We start from the raw sequence: 13,353 nt of genomic DNA on the forward strand, positions 1-13,353 counted from the left end.
CTAATTAGCTTGTTAGTCTGCCTACCTAGTGTAGGTACGGAGTAATCTGTACCTAGGTTTGAGACCGAACACCGGGATTGATCGAGTGCTTGCCACAACTTGCCTGTTTGTCTTGTGGGACTAGAACACCTGACGACACATGATAGGAACCAGACATGTCATGTATGGTGGTTGCCAGCATGCTCTAGCATCGAGGAATCAGCCAGCACAAGGAAAGATCTACCAGTGAGATTCTACAGAGTACCCTGGCATGACGCGGGTCCCGTGACTCAGCCCAGTCACGGGAGGCTTGTCATCCATCGTGTGGCACCTTACTATAGAGTCATGCTCTAATATGACTTGGAATTCTTGTTTACATCGACTTCACGAACTACAAACGGCGGAAGTTTTCTTCCGAACCAACGTAATTGCGATTCTGGCTAGGGATACGAGTACTCCGTAGAGCTAGACCAATCAAGCAGTGTACTGCACAGCAGTATCGTCATGAATCTACAGATCAAGTGCACCAGGGGATCATTATTAGCTTAGCCATCATTATATCCATTATCTGCTGCCTAGTCATTTATTATTTATTCATTTATTCTCTATTTATTATCAGTATTTTGATTATTGATGAACGATTCACCTGTCTCGTTCCACACCGCCACGCGCCTGGAGGATGGGCACAGCTGACCGCCCTCGAGGCAGCCGCCGAAAGCGACCAACAGGGTCCACCCCCGTGACTGCCGGGAGTCACCGTGAGTTGTGTCCGCCCCCGGCCTGGACTACGCGGGGCTGTTGCCTCATAGTAAGCCGTAGTTAGGCAGTGCCAGCCTGGAGCCATCTCCCGACCCGACCGCCATCCATCACTCGTGTTACTTCCTCATCCTCCATCTCCTCTCCATCTCTCCCTTTCTTTAATCTTGTTGCCTTGTATCCTCCACTCCATCGTCTACATCTCCTCCCACGTAGCTTTCTACAAATCACAGTCTCGTCTTGTCTTCCCACCGCCTCAACCAGACCTTATCAGTAGTGATCGCATCGTCACCATGAGATCCAAGTTCAAGGACGAGCATCCCTTCGAGAAGCGCAAGGCCGAAGCTGAGCGTATCCGCCAGAAATATGCAGACCGCATCCCGGTACGTATCTATCGTCGTTCCGCTGCATCGTTGGATTCCTTTTATCCTTGTTGCGCCCGCTTATCGGCGTCCGATTTCAACCCCCCTTGGTCTGCGCATTAGTAACTAATCCTGATGCTTGTTGCACCACACAGGTAATCTGCGAGAAGGTTGAGAAGTCGGACATCGCAACCATCGACAAGAAGAAGTATCTGGTTCCTGCAGATCTCACCGTCGGCCAGTTCGTCTATGTCATCCGCAAGCGCATCAAGCTGTCGCCGGAGAAGGCCATTTTCATCTTCGTCGACGAGGTGCTCCCGCCTACTGCTGCCCTGATGAGCAGTATTTACGACGAGCACAAGGACGAGGATGGATTCCTGTACATCACGTACGTGGCTGTGTCACTGCAGTTGTGTAACGTTGTAGCTAACCTGGAAGCAGATACTCCGGCGAGAACACGTTTGGTGACTGCTAAGCTAAGAGCCTTGAGTTACTCCATAAACGTGTAAACGTGCGAACACCACCGACATTCCTTAGAATGCGGGTCTGATTCAAGATCCCGAGCGAGAACAAACTGGCTATGAGGGACGAGGCTGGCTCGACAGGGCGGGGTGGGATTTCATTGTGCGGGCGTTATACTGGGTTCTGGTCTTTGATTTCTACCAAGTTATGTCAATGCTTGCTGTTGCAGCTGTTTTTGTTTTTAAGACCATCAATCCCGCAAATTACCAGCTCATAATTTGCAGTTTGCTTTCTTCGAGTCTGTCAGGAGGCAGATTGGTTAGACATAACTCCGCTGCAGGCAGTCGGTAAGAGCAGTGAACGGGAGGAAGCGCAGCGGTGTGGCATCCTGCCAGATCTACATCTTGCGTTGCTTGTCTGTCAGTCTATATTATCGGATGCAGACGTCACATTTGGACTTCAACTAGCTGAATATGAACGCTCATACTGTTTCCTCATACCATTTCTGATTTTGATTCCTGTAGTTTGAGAGCTTCTGTAGGGATAACCCGATATGCAAGAGTACAGTCTCCGCAATCCTGCTGCCTTGAAAGACGCCCGAAGTAAACTGACGTGGAGATACACAAAGTCCTCTAATTCAGCTGGGCTGTGGATAAGCGATCTTACCGTCGTTCATATATTGATTTCAGTCAGTTTGGCATGCTCGATAGAGCTAGCTGTCTGATCTCATAGTTCTTAACTTGTTAATTGCTTCTGACTAATACTCTTATGCTGCCATCGGCCTTGGACCGGGCCGGCCATGCCCCATTCAGGCTAGCGGGGCCGACCTCGCGTGACTCCGAGTGCTCAGAGGCCTCCGGGCCCAAAATTTTGGAGTCGACCGCCGCAGCATTCTGAAGACTCCAGACCTGATCGATTTTCTTTCTCTTGGTATCTGTTCAATTTCGTCGCCGTTTTCTTCTCCCCCTTTTATTTTTGTCTTGGTCGTCGGGTCCGGTCCGCGGTTGAGCCTGGGGCTTTATTACTTTCTACTTCCTATCTTTTCTAGTTTCCGGTTTATCGCAATTAGATAGATAGACGAACGACACGAACGAAAAGAAAAAAAATGTCGCCTGCTCTTGCTGTCGGCCCGGGCGCAAAGGATGTCAAGAAGGAATCTGCGACTGCTCGGTTACTAGGGTCAGGTAGGGCGATTCGCTATTAATACTCTTTCAATTGATTGATCAGGTTGCTGATGGAAAATTCATTCAAACAGGTTCTGCGGGAATTGCAGAGCTGCTGATCTTCCATCCGGTATGATTCATTCATCCTGCCAGTTATGCGCCTTGAAGCTGACAGCTGTCTGCAGGTTGACACCATCGCGAAGCGATTGATGAGTAACCAAGGAAGGGTAAGTTAGAGGCCCACAATACAAGACAAAGCTTGTGATCATCCAGCTGTACTTGATTTTTCGCATGTATAGGGACTTACGTGCTTCAGGTTACGTCCGCGAGTGCCTTGAACCAGGTCATCTTCAAGGAATATGCCTCGGCGCCTGTCGTCCGCAAATTTACTTCGCTGTTCCCGGGTCTTGGATACGCTGCTGGCTACAAGGTACAGAACAGCGCAAGCAGGCGATTACTATTGTGCTCACCGTTATAGGTCCTCCAACGGATATACAAATATGGCGGTCAACCTTTCGTGCGGGATTATCTGGCAAAGCACCACGCAGCGGATTTTGAGAACGCTTTCGGAAAGGGAACCGGCAAGGCTGTCATGCATGCTACAGCTGGCAGGTATGATGTTCAGTCTGAATCATTTCTGAAGGGGTGCTGACGGGTGCTGACCTGCGACAGTTTGATCGGTATCGGTGAAATCATTCTGCTCCCCTTGGACGTGTTGAAGATTAAGCGACAGACCAACCCGGAGGCTTTCAGGGGTCGTGGTCTTTTCAAGATTATTGCCGACGAGGGGATGGGCCTGTACCGTGGCGCTGGTTGGACGGCGGCGCGTAACGCTCCGGGATCGTTTGCAGTATGTGGAAGTTTCCCTGTTGTTGAGATATCGACATGCTAACTTTGTCCAGCTTTTCGGTGGCTCCGCCTTCGCTAAAGAATACGTCTACAAGCTCAAGGATTACAACTCGGCAACCTGGACCCAGAACTTTGTGGCCTCCATCTTCGGTGCCTGCGCATCTCTGATTGTGTCCGCTCCGCTGGATGTCATCAAGACTCGGATCCAGAACCGCAACTTTGAGAACCCGGAATCCGGATGGAGGATTGTCGCCAGCATGGCCAAGAACGAGGGTGTCACTGCGTTCTTCAAGGGCCTGACGCCGAAGCTGCTGATGACCGGACCGAAGTTGGTGTTCAGCTTCTGGCTGGCGCAGACTTTGATTCCGGCGTTTGGCAAGGTGGTATAGACTGTTCGACCAGCGGAAGTATTTCCTGCTTGTTCAGACCATTACGCCAGGCGTGTCTGGTCTGGTCTGGTCCGGTCCTTCTTCGTGATGTGTTATATAGAGGTATTTTAGTGTCGGGCTTTCATGTTTTTGTTTCTTTCTTATGTAGTTGTATGACCTGAAAAGAATATGAGATCCTCCGCTTAGCATTGAATTCCTGGGAATCCACCTAGCTAGGTAGATCTGTGGTATATGGCCAATCATCAATCAATATCGTTGAAATTCAGCGGAGAAATTCCTTTTGAAAGAAAGTATGTACAGTACTGTACAGACATACAGACTGGCGAGTGCAATCATCGTCTCAGGGAATAATAGCAATAAGCAATAGTAATAGCAAGACAAGCACAAAAATAATTCAAATCATACAACATAGGCTATAGCCGAGGGGAAATGGCCAGCCGAGTTTCAATCGAGTATGTATATACTTACATACAGCTGCGCATGTGATTCTATCTAGGTCTGAACTTAAGTATGTAAAGAATATCCCAGTCTTACTCTGTACTGTAGAGTGATGGAATGGAATAGGTTACTGTAGGTAGGTAGGTAGATGGGCTGTGATAGATTGATTGATCACATGACTACTGCATGCCTACGGAGTACTGCCCCACGCCAGAGCTTCCCGGCTCCGCGGCGATAGTTATGTCATAAATTTAGGAAGAATAATATTTACTACTACTACTACTACTACTACTACATTAATTGAGCAGAGAAAAACCACCGGGTTATTCTCCTCTTAATTGAGGATATTATTCACCAGTCTAGTCTAGTCTAGTCCAGTCTAGTCTAATTTTGTTCATGTCCCTCGACTCACTGACTACTGACTGACTGATTGATTACTGGACTACTTGATTGATTGATTATTTGACTGATTACTTGATTGCTGTGCTGAGGCGAGCTGAGCTACTGCTGCTATTCCATACGTACATAATCCTGATTCCTGACGGTATGTACGGCGGGCGCATCACCCACTCAACTTATCAACTCTCTCATCCTCAACTGAATCTCCATCTTCTCCGTCCTCTCTGTCTTCTCTGTCGAGACTTGAGACTGAGTATGAGAATGAGACATCCTTTACTAACTAACTAACCAACTAAGCAAGCGAACTACGTCTGATCGGGCATATCATATCCTATCATATCATATCATTACCATCTACCTATCTACCTACCTACTCTCCAATCGAACAGAAAAAGAATCAATCAATTGATTCATTCACGAACAGACAGACAAAATTTACGACAGTCCAATAAACAAAAATAACTAAAACGATGTCCTCTTCATACCCGTATCTCATCTCTAAGTAAGTTGCACCTCATATCTAACCCACCCACCTACCTACCTACCTAGCTGCTAGCCCAGAACCATCACCACCGGGCGAACAAATATTCACCCTTTCAAATTCCACCTCTAACAACAACACAACCATTTCCCTGACTGACTGACTGACTGATTATTTCTCCAGGATCGGCGACCCCCTCTTCGCGCTCTTCATCGGCACTTCTTCCGCGCTGGTCCGCATCAGGCGCGAACAGCGCGAACAAGCGGTCCAAGCGGGTCGGGATCCAAACACGATCGGTCTGGGAAGTATTCTTGAGACGGGGAGTAGGAGGGTGAGGAGGTGGTTGAATGGAGAGTTTAAGAGGCTATGAAAAAAGAAAAAAAATCTCACGTCATGAGCGGAGTGAGTGAGTGAGTCAGTATCATCACCGATGATGATGATGATGATGATGATGATGATGATGATGATGATGATGATGATGATGATGNNNNGTGAGAAGTTAGTTTCCAAAGGGAGACGGGAAAAAAAGGGAGAGAGTGAGGGGGATGAGATTCTAAAGAGGAGAGAAAAGATTGGTTGGGAAGGGGATTTTGATTTTCACTTCGTGTATGATATCCCAAAGAAAGCTACAGGTTCAGATTTCGACTTCACGAATTTTTGCGAACTTCCCTTCCAGAGAAGTTGCCTCGAGACTTAAAAAGTTACATCAATTTCTACACGAGCAGACAGTATTATTTCAAGTCATATATTAGACTTTTCCTAAGCTAGAGACAGTTGCAGTTGTAATTCATAAACAACTGAGCAACCTAATATCTATGCAAATTCATCACGGACAAGAAAAAACAAAGTAGAATGCCCAAATTCATGAAAAACAACATCAACGCCAGCATTTACTTGTTGATTTCAACCATCACAAGCAAACGTGATTTTAAGAAAAAGTACAAACAAAATCGTCGTCACATCACAATCTCTAGTCTAGTCGACTTGCATTTAGTCAAGCTCCTCAGGGCGCTCCTCAACCTCATCGGCAGTACGAGTAGCGGAAGCGCCAGCAGCACCCGGAGCGGCACCAGCACCACCGTAGGCAGCCGAGATGATCGGGTTGGCAACGCTCTCGAGCTCCTTCTGCTGGGACTCGTACTCGTCCTTGGAGGCGGTCTGGTTGTTGTCGAGCCAGCTGATGGTCTTGTCGATCTCGCTCTGCAGCTTCTCCTTGTCGCTGGCGCTGATGTTGAGCTTGCCCTCGTTGATGGTGTTCTTCAGAGAGTAAGCGTACGACTCGAGAGCGTTCTTGGCCTGGATACGAGCCGCCTCGGCCTCATCCTCAGCCTTGTACTTCTCGGCCTCGGCAAGCATGCGCTCGATCTCCTCCTTGGAGAGACGGCCCTTGTCGTTGGTGATGACAATCTTGTTGCTCTTGCCGGTACCCTTCTCGACGGCAGAGACGTTCATGATACCGTTGGCGTCAACATCGAAGGTAACCTCGATCTGAGGAACACCACGAGGAGCCGGAGGAATGCCGGTAAGCTCGAACTTGCCGAGCAGGTTGTTGTCCTTGGTACGAGCACGCTCACCCTCGTAGACCTGGATAAGCACACCGGGCTGGAAGAAGTTAGTAACGATCACATATAGTAGGTTATTGGTTGAGCTGGGTTAGACGGATGACTTACCTGGTTGTCGCTGTAGGTAGAGAAGGTCTCGGACTTCTTGGTGGGAATGGTGGTGTTGCGCTTGATCAGAGGAGTCATGACACCACCAGCAGTCTCGATACCGAGGGACAGAGGAGCGACGTCCAGCAGCAGGATCTCGTTGGTGGACTTGGAGGAAGTGTCGCCAGACAGGATGGCGGCCTGGACGGCAGCACCGTAGGCGACGGCCTCGTCCGGGTTGATGGACTTGTTGGGCTCCTTGTTGAAGAATTCGCTGACAAGTTTCTGAATCTTGGGGATACGGGTGGAACCACCGACCAGGACGACCTCGTGGACGGAGGACTTGTCGACCTTGGCGTCACGCAGGACACGCTCGACGGGCTCCATGGTGGAGCGGAAGAGGTCCTGGCACAGCTCCTCGAAACGAGCACGGGTGATGGAGGTGTAGAAGTCAATACCCTCGAAGAGCGAGTCGATCTCAATGGAGGTCTGAGCCGAGGACGACAGGGTACGCTTGGCACGCTCACAAGCAGTGCGGAGACGGCGCAGGGCACGAGCGTTGGTGGTCAGGTCCTTCTTGTGCTTGCGCTTGAACTCGTTGACGAAGTGGTTGACCAGGCGGTTGTCGAAGTCCTCACCACCCAGGTGAGTGTCACCAGCGGTGGCCTTGACCTCGAAGATGCCCTCCTCGATGGTCAGCAGGGACACATCGAAGGTACCACCACCCAGGTCGAAGATGAGCACGTTGCGCTCGCCCTCGGCCTTCTTGTCGAGACCGTAGGCAATGGCGGCAGCGGTGGGCTCGTTGATGATACGGAGGACGTTCAGACCGGCAATGAGACCGGCGTCCTTGGTGGCCTGACGCTGCGAGTCGTTGAAGTAGGCCGGGACGGTGATGACGGCGTTGTTGACGGTGCCGCCCAGGTAGGACTCGGCGGTCTCACGCATCTTGGTCAGGACCATGGAGGAGATTTCCTCCGGGGTGAACTGCTTGGTCTCGCCCTTGAACTCGACCTCGATGATGGGCTTGCCGTTCTTCTCGACGACCTTGAAGGGGAAGTGCTTCATGTCGGCCTGCACCTCGGGGTCGTTGAACTTGCGGCCGATCAGACGCTTGGCGTCGAAGACGGTGTTGGAGGGGTTCATGGCGACCTGGTTCTTGGCCGCATCACCGATCAACCGCTCGGTGTCGGTGAAGGCGACGAACGACGGGGTAGTGCGGTTACCCTGGTCGTTGGCAATGATTTCGATACGGTCATCACGGAAGACACCCACGCACGAGTACGTGGTGCCCAGATCGATACCGACCGCGGGGGCCATTGTGAGGGGTAAGAATTAGAAGAGAAGAAAAAGGTAAAAGGTCGTGAAAGGCGTGAAAGAGGAAGAAAATGTCGACGCGGCTAATGTACAACGAACTCGGGGGTATCGAGTTGTAGAGATGACTGAGTGATGAGAATTTTTTGTTGTGAAATGAAGAAATCTGGCGAGCAGGTTGTGCGGGCGAATTCATTGATATAGGGCGGGCGGTGAAGCTGAGTGGCCCAGAAGCTTCTAGCAGGCGGGCGCTTCGATGGGCATCCATGAGTTTCTAAACCTTCCACTGCACGCCGGAAGGCCCCAGCTGCTGCCAGACAGCCATTGCTGGATGCGGCTGGAAGGCCCTCGTTGCTGCTGGACGCTGCCGTCTTCGTTGTTGCGAATCTTCTGCTGTTTTCAGCGTCTTTCTCTTGTCTACCGCGTCGCCTGTCGCTTCTGTGCGATGCGATCTGGTGGGGTGGAATCATGACGTAATCTACTGCCCCGCCATCCCCGTCACCATGACAGTCTGCCTCTCTCTGCCTCTCTCTCTTTGCTTCTTGCTGCTGCCAGCTTCCAATCAGTAGCTTCTGGTCAAATCTGTCTACATACAGTCTACTAGGTTGTTTGCTCGTCGGATCAAGGCCCGGTGACAGGTTTACAATAAAGGCTTGCTATTCCTGCTTTTTCTCCTGTTTCAGCCTCAGCTCTGTCTTTGTTGCGGGCCACCTCGAGAGCTTCTTAGAGCTTCTGAGTCATACTAATCGGGCAGGTGAAGATTTTGCAGGTCCCCATCTGTCTAGGTCAGTCCAGGCTCATCCATGGTTGCCACATGTCCTCCCGCCAATCCCTCCCCAACACTTTGCCATCGAATACTCCGGTTGAAATAGTCCTAATAATCTAATAATAAAGAGGAAGTGGAAGTGAAAGAAAAAAAGAAAGGAAGGAAGGGAAAAAAGAGTAAAGAAAAAGAAAAAGAATCACAACTCACTCAAACGATTCAACCGATTCAAGGGCAAAATCTTAGTGGGATAGTTACCGAAATCGGTCTCGTCTATTCACACACAGAGTTGGTTTTAGATATTCTCGTTCAATCCACGTGTCAAGCAAATGGGCCATTGATCTATTATAGTAGTAGCCAATCATGAAGAAGATGGTGACCCAAGTCCTTGATTTGGAGACTTCAATCTGTGTTTTCACTTCCATAAAGGGACATTTCACCATCCAGAGCTTCCGAGGTCAGAAGTGTCAGGAAGAAAGGTTTGTGGGGAAGGAATGTTCATCCTTCGCTGTGCGATCCAAATCTAGTATCTAGGGTCTAGAAGACTTTTCCCCCGTTTTTCAAATTTTAGCTGTTAACTAGTTATAGAAATGGCTTGTTTCAAGTATCTCCAAGCCGAATCAATGAAATTATCAACATGCAGACCCATAACTTATCAGTTTAGGTTAGTATGGAGCAGTATTCATCACACCCTCGAATTGATTGAGACAGCAGCAGATCTACAGAAGTTGAGGTCAGAAACCAGACCAGCATATTCAACTATCTCTAGCCATTCTCTGAAAGCATGCCAATTTCCTGTCTTGGTGGTATCCAGTGTTGATTGACACTATATGCCAGTTGATTCTGACGCAGTGAGCAGCTATCAGCAAGTCACTGTATCTCTTCCTTGCATAGCATTTAGGGCAACACAGTCACGAGCCCCTTTCTGCAGGCGGTCAGCCGCTAGCGCGCTGATCACAGGGCCACCCGCCCAATCAAAAGACGAAGCCATACGGCCTTCGGACCATCGAGCTTGCTCTCTCCCTTGCGACGCTCACAACAACCCTCTGCTGTCCTCTTTCTTCTTTTCTTCATCGCGTATCTCTCCATCTCCCTTGTTGATCTCTCTGCGCTTTCTCTCTACACCCTTCAGTGACAAAAAAATCCCTCTTTTTCGTCAAGAATACACGTCTTGCTGCGCGCATTTTCTACCTCTCATCATGGGTGACAACGATCAGACTACTGGTTTGAGCGCCGACCCAGCGGCCAATGCCCCTGATGCCGCGGCGGCGGAGAAAGGAAAGGGCAAGGCTGTTGATTACACTCCGGCGGAGGAGGCGACCATGGAAGAAGACGAGTATGAAAGCTCTGAAGAGGAAGAAGATCTGGTACGCGCCAACCTACGAGTGCGCCATTATTGAGTGTCTTATGGTTAATCATGCATTGCTAACATCACGCGTCTATCTAGGTTGCTGAAGGTATCCTATCCTCTAGCTGTCGCATGACCAGGACGTACCTGTTATGATATCAGGACTCGACTGACCACTTCTACAGATGAAGACGAGGAAGAGCATGACAACCTAGAGCCGATCTCTACAGACAACATCATCGACGGAGGTCGCCGGACTCGCGGCAAGCGAATTGACTTCGCCGAGGCAGCGGAAAAGGCCAAGGCTGCCGGCGAAGACGAATTGTATGATGACGACGAGGACGACGAGGACTTTGTGGTCGGCGAAGAAGACGAAATGCACGAATAAACGCCAAACAACAAACAAGTCCTTTTTTCCAGTTACGACAATGACATTCTTGGGAGGGATAAACTTCTTTAATCGGCGCAAATTCCATGTGGTCGTTAGGTATTTGGGTCATGAAAAAAATATGGGCGAACGGGTGCAACGGGTGAAAACGGGTAAAAAAATGGGATGTCGCTGGCTATGCAAAGCAGACCGGCATGCATTACGGAGTACTTGGATGGTCTTTGCAGGTACTAGCAGAGGATCACGTTTAAAACCCACGGCCTGTAGTAATAAAACGAAAAATTAATGACTAAATTATTTTCTTGATTTTCATGATTTTAAGGTCACACTGTCACTTGCTTTGTATAGTCAAGGCAAGCTATTTAGTAACCTGTACTCCGTAGGGCCCGCCTATCAGTTCTTCACACACCCAACAATAAAAAAATATGTGCGAAAGAGCTATCTTTATCAAGATAGGGAGAAATACCATGATAACGAACATGATATAATTTTCGAGCGTAATTGACTCTTAACTGTGCCATGTAAATTATGCCCAGGTTTGTTTTGTAGCAGACTACTGTATGCATTCCCATTCCGGTCACGCAAAGACTCCCGCTTGGCAGCTTTAGGAAACGCTCGAATCGGGTTGTGCACTGTGCACCGTCAGCTCACAGCTGCTAGAACTGGACAGATTTTCGCCGCAAGCTTGCAAGTTGCATCTCCGAACAGAAAGAACAAAACAAGAGACAAAACAAAAAAACAAGAGGAAATACGCACGAAGAACGCCATGACAATATGAGCCTTGCTGCTGGTTCTGGTTCATAACGAACGAACGAAACTTGACTGCGCTGGACTGTGTTCGAAATTATTTATTTACTCCGTAATTTTATTTACTGGGGAGGAAGGACTTGAGAACTGACTAAATAACGAAATAAATAATACTGGCCAGTGGCCATCATGGCATCACGGTACGTACGATAACGCTGTCCAGAAGATTACAGTCTCCTCTTTTTCATGTCCGCTAACGACTGACTGACTCTGGCTAGATTCCACTCCTCACTCCACCAGCGCGATCCGCGCGCTTCATCCTCGCTCTTCGATTCCTACAGCGCTAATAGTAGCGACCCAAGATCGCGACCTGCGAGCACGAGCGGCAGATCGCCAGGCCGTGGCAGTGGTTATGGAGGATACTCTGGCTCCGTCAGCGATGGGTATGGGTATGGGTATATGAATGGCAGTGGGCTAGGTTCGGGCAGCAGCAGTACGGGGGGATATCGAGCTGCTACGCCGAACGCGAAGTATGTAGCCTACGTTCCTATGGTTGGTGGCGGGCGGAGGTTGCTGCTGGAGAATAGTTTGCGGAACAGAGAAAGAGTATATGCTGACGTGCTATGCGTGCTGAATTCAGAGGTCACTATTCCGACGCCGTGCTGGATTCGCTCGAATCCCAAAACGAGGAAAATATCGCTGGGATATCGGCCAAGGTGCAGATGCTGAAGGAGGTGAGTTACCCTTTTGTTCTCCTCCCACACTTTCTGACGGACTCTTGATGCTGATCTCCCGGAACAGCTCACCGTCGCCATAGGCGATGAAATCCGCAGCTCGACTACTCTAGCGGATTCGCTGAACGAGACGTTCGACACCACCCGCGTCCGACTTCGAGGCACGATGAACCGCATGTTGCGCATGGCTGAACGGACAGGCGTCGGCTGGCGCGTGTGGTTGCTCTTCTTCGTTGCTGTTTTCTTGCTCTTTGCCTATGTGCGGCTCTTCTGAGCGTTTCTCCTCCACTCTCGACGAGAGGTCAGCGTTCGTGGCTATTTGAAGTGCCCGGCCGAATTTCTTCGCTCGATATTGCCTCTTGTGATTTTCAACCGCAACGATTTCGTCCAACTCGATTATTTATTGTCCTTTTCCAACTGATATCATGTGGTGGATGCCTCCTTCGCTCTATCTCATCACTTCACGACGCGCATGGAGTTGGCTTGGCGTTTCTAGGCGTTCTGGCGTTGCGCAACCTTTTTGATTTGCAAGATGAGCATGATGAACACCGCAGGAAATCTCTTTTCTGAGACTTGTTCGAATATGGCTCCAACAAGTTATCTGTTTCTACCATGGCAACGGTCATGGTCATGGTCATCTCTTCACTACCGGTGGTTGATTCTACCGGTTTTACATACGTCATATAATCAGGACATCGGCTCAGTTGTCGGTCATTGTTGGAAAACTGGTCTGACTCGCCGCTGTTTGTCGATCGGCGGCTGCTGCTTTCGTTTGCTTCAGCGTCTGCACGTACCTGTACATACATACATTGCATTGCATTGCGCTATATCATCTGGCACGAAGCGAAGCGATGAGTGGATATGGACATGGACGTGGGTATAAAATCCGCCATACCATATACCATCTACCATATACCTACCTACCTATCTATCTAGGAGGCAGGCACTGCCAGACCCGCGCGCAACTTTGGCCATGGCTATAATTATATATAGCCTAGGATGTCATGACATGTCATGCTACGCAATACATAAATGTCTCTTGACTCTTGATGGAATCTTCCATGAACCTGTTGGATGGCAGCATGGCTGATTTTTACCGACCATGTTCTTTTCACATCACGTCGCTTGTCTA

The 13,353-nt window shown here is 49.4% G+C and overlaps 6 protein-coding genes across 6 annotated transcripts; 5 read left to right on the plus strand and 1 right to left on the minus strand.

The window, feature by feature from the left end:
• Positions 1–1,028: 1,028 nt before the first annotated feature.
• On the plus strand, positions 1,029–1,572 carry VTN77DRAFT_3309 (uncharacterized protein; the record flags this gene model as incomplete). The annotated part of the gene is made up of 3 exons (XM_069419243.1): positions 1,029–1,118; positions 1,253–1,485; positions 1,539–1,572. The coding sequence occupies 3 exons, from the start codon at positions 1,029–1,031 to the stop codon at positions 1,570–1,572; spliced, it is 357 nt and encodes a 118-aa protein (XP_069278578.1).
• A 1,092-nt stretch (positions 1,573–2,664) lies between these two features.
• Positions 2,665–3,960, plus strand: VTN77DRAFT_3310 (uncharacterized protein; the record flags this gene model as incomplete). The annotated part of the gene is made up of 7 exons (XM_069419245.1): positions 2,665–2,743; positions 2,815–2,852; positions 2,908–2,949; positions 3,039–3,152; positions 3,201–3,334; positions 3,395–3,572; positions 3,625–3,960. 7 exons carry the CDS (start codon positions 2,665–2,667, stop codon positions 3,958–3,960), a joined length of 921 nt encoding a protein of 306 aa, XP_069278579.1.
• A 1,307-nt stretch (positions 3,961–5,267) lies between these two features.
• VTN77DRAFT_3311 (uncharacterized protein) lies at positions 5,268–5,648 on the plus strand (the record flags this gene model as incomplete). The annotated part of the gene is made up of 2 exons (XM_069419246.1): positions 5,268–5,299; positions 5,462–5,648. The coding sequence occupies 2 exons, from the start codon at positions 5,268–5,270 to the stop codon at positions 5,646–5,648; spliced, it is 219 nt and encodes a 72-aa protein (XP_069278580.1).
• Positions 5,649–6,268: 620 nt separating this feature from the next.
• On the minus strand, positions 6,269–8,247 carry VTN77DRAFT_3312 (uncharacterized protein; the record flags this gene model as incomplete). Its single annotated transcript, XM_069419247.1, has 2 exons — positions 6,269–6,880; positions 6,949–8,247. The coding sequence occupies 2 exons, from the start codon at positions 8,245–8,247 to the stop codon at positions 6,269–6,271; spliced, it is 1,911 nt and encodes a 636-aa protein (XP_069278581.1).
• Positions 8,248–10,203: 1,956 nt separating this feature from the next.
• On the plus strand, positions 10,204–10,740 carry VTN77DRAFT_3313 (uncharacterized protein; the record flags this gene model as incomplete). Its single annotated transcript, XM_069419248.1, has 3 exons — positions 10,204–10,371; positions 10,452–10,461; positions 10,538–10,740. The coding sequence occupies 3 exons, from the start codon at positions 10,204–10,206 to the stop codon at positions 10,738–10,740; spliced, it is 381 nt and encodes a 126-aa protein (XP_069278582.1).
• Positions 10,741–11,676: 936 nt separating this feature from the next.
• On the plus strand, positions 11,677–12,495 carry VTN77DRAFT_3314 (uncharacterized protein; the record flags this gene model as incomplete). The annotated part of the gene is made up of 4 exons (XM_069419249.1): positions 11,677–11,687; positions 11,766–12,017; positions 12,128–12,221; positions 12,289–12,495. 4 exons carry the CDS (start codon positions 11,677–11,679, stop codon positions 12,493–12,495), a joined length of 564 nt encoding a protein of 187 aa, XP_069278583.1.
• Positions 12,496–13,353: the final 858 nt, after the last annotated feature.

This window comes from Rasamsonia byssochlamydoides (genome assembly GCF_041956645.1).
Source record: "Rasamsonia byssochlamydoides strain NRRL 3658 unplaced genomic scaffold VTN77scaffold_23, whole genome shotgun sequence".
NCBI lineage: Eukaryota > Fungi > Ascomycota > Eurotiomycetes > Eurotiales > Trichocomaceae > Rasamsonia > Rasamsonia byssochlamydoides.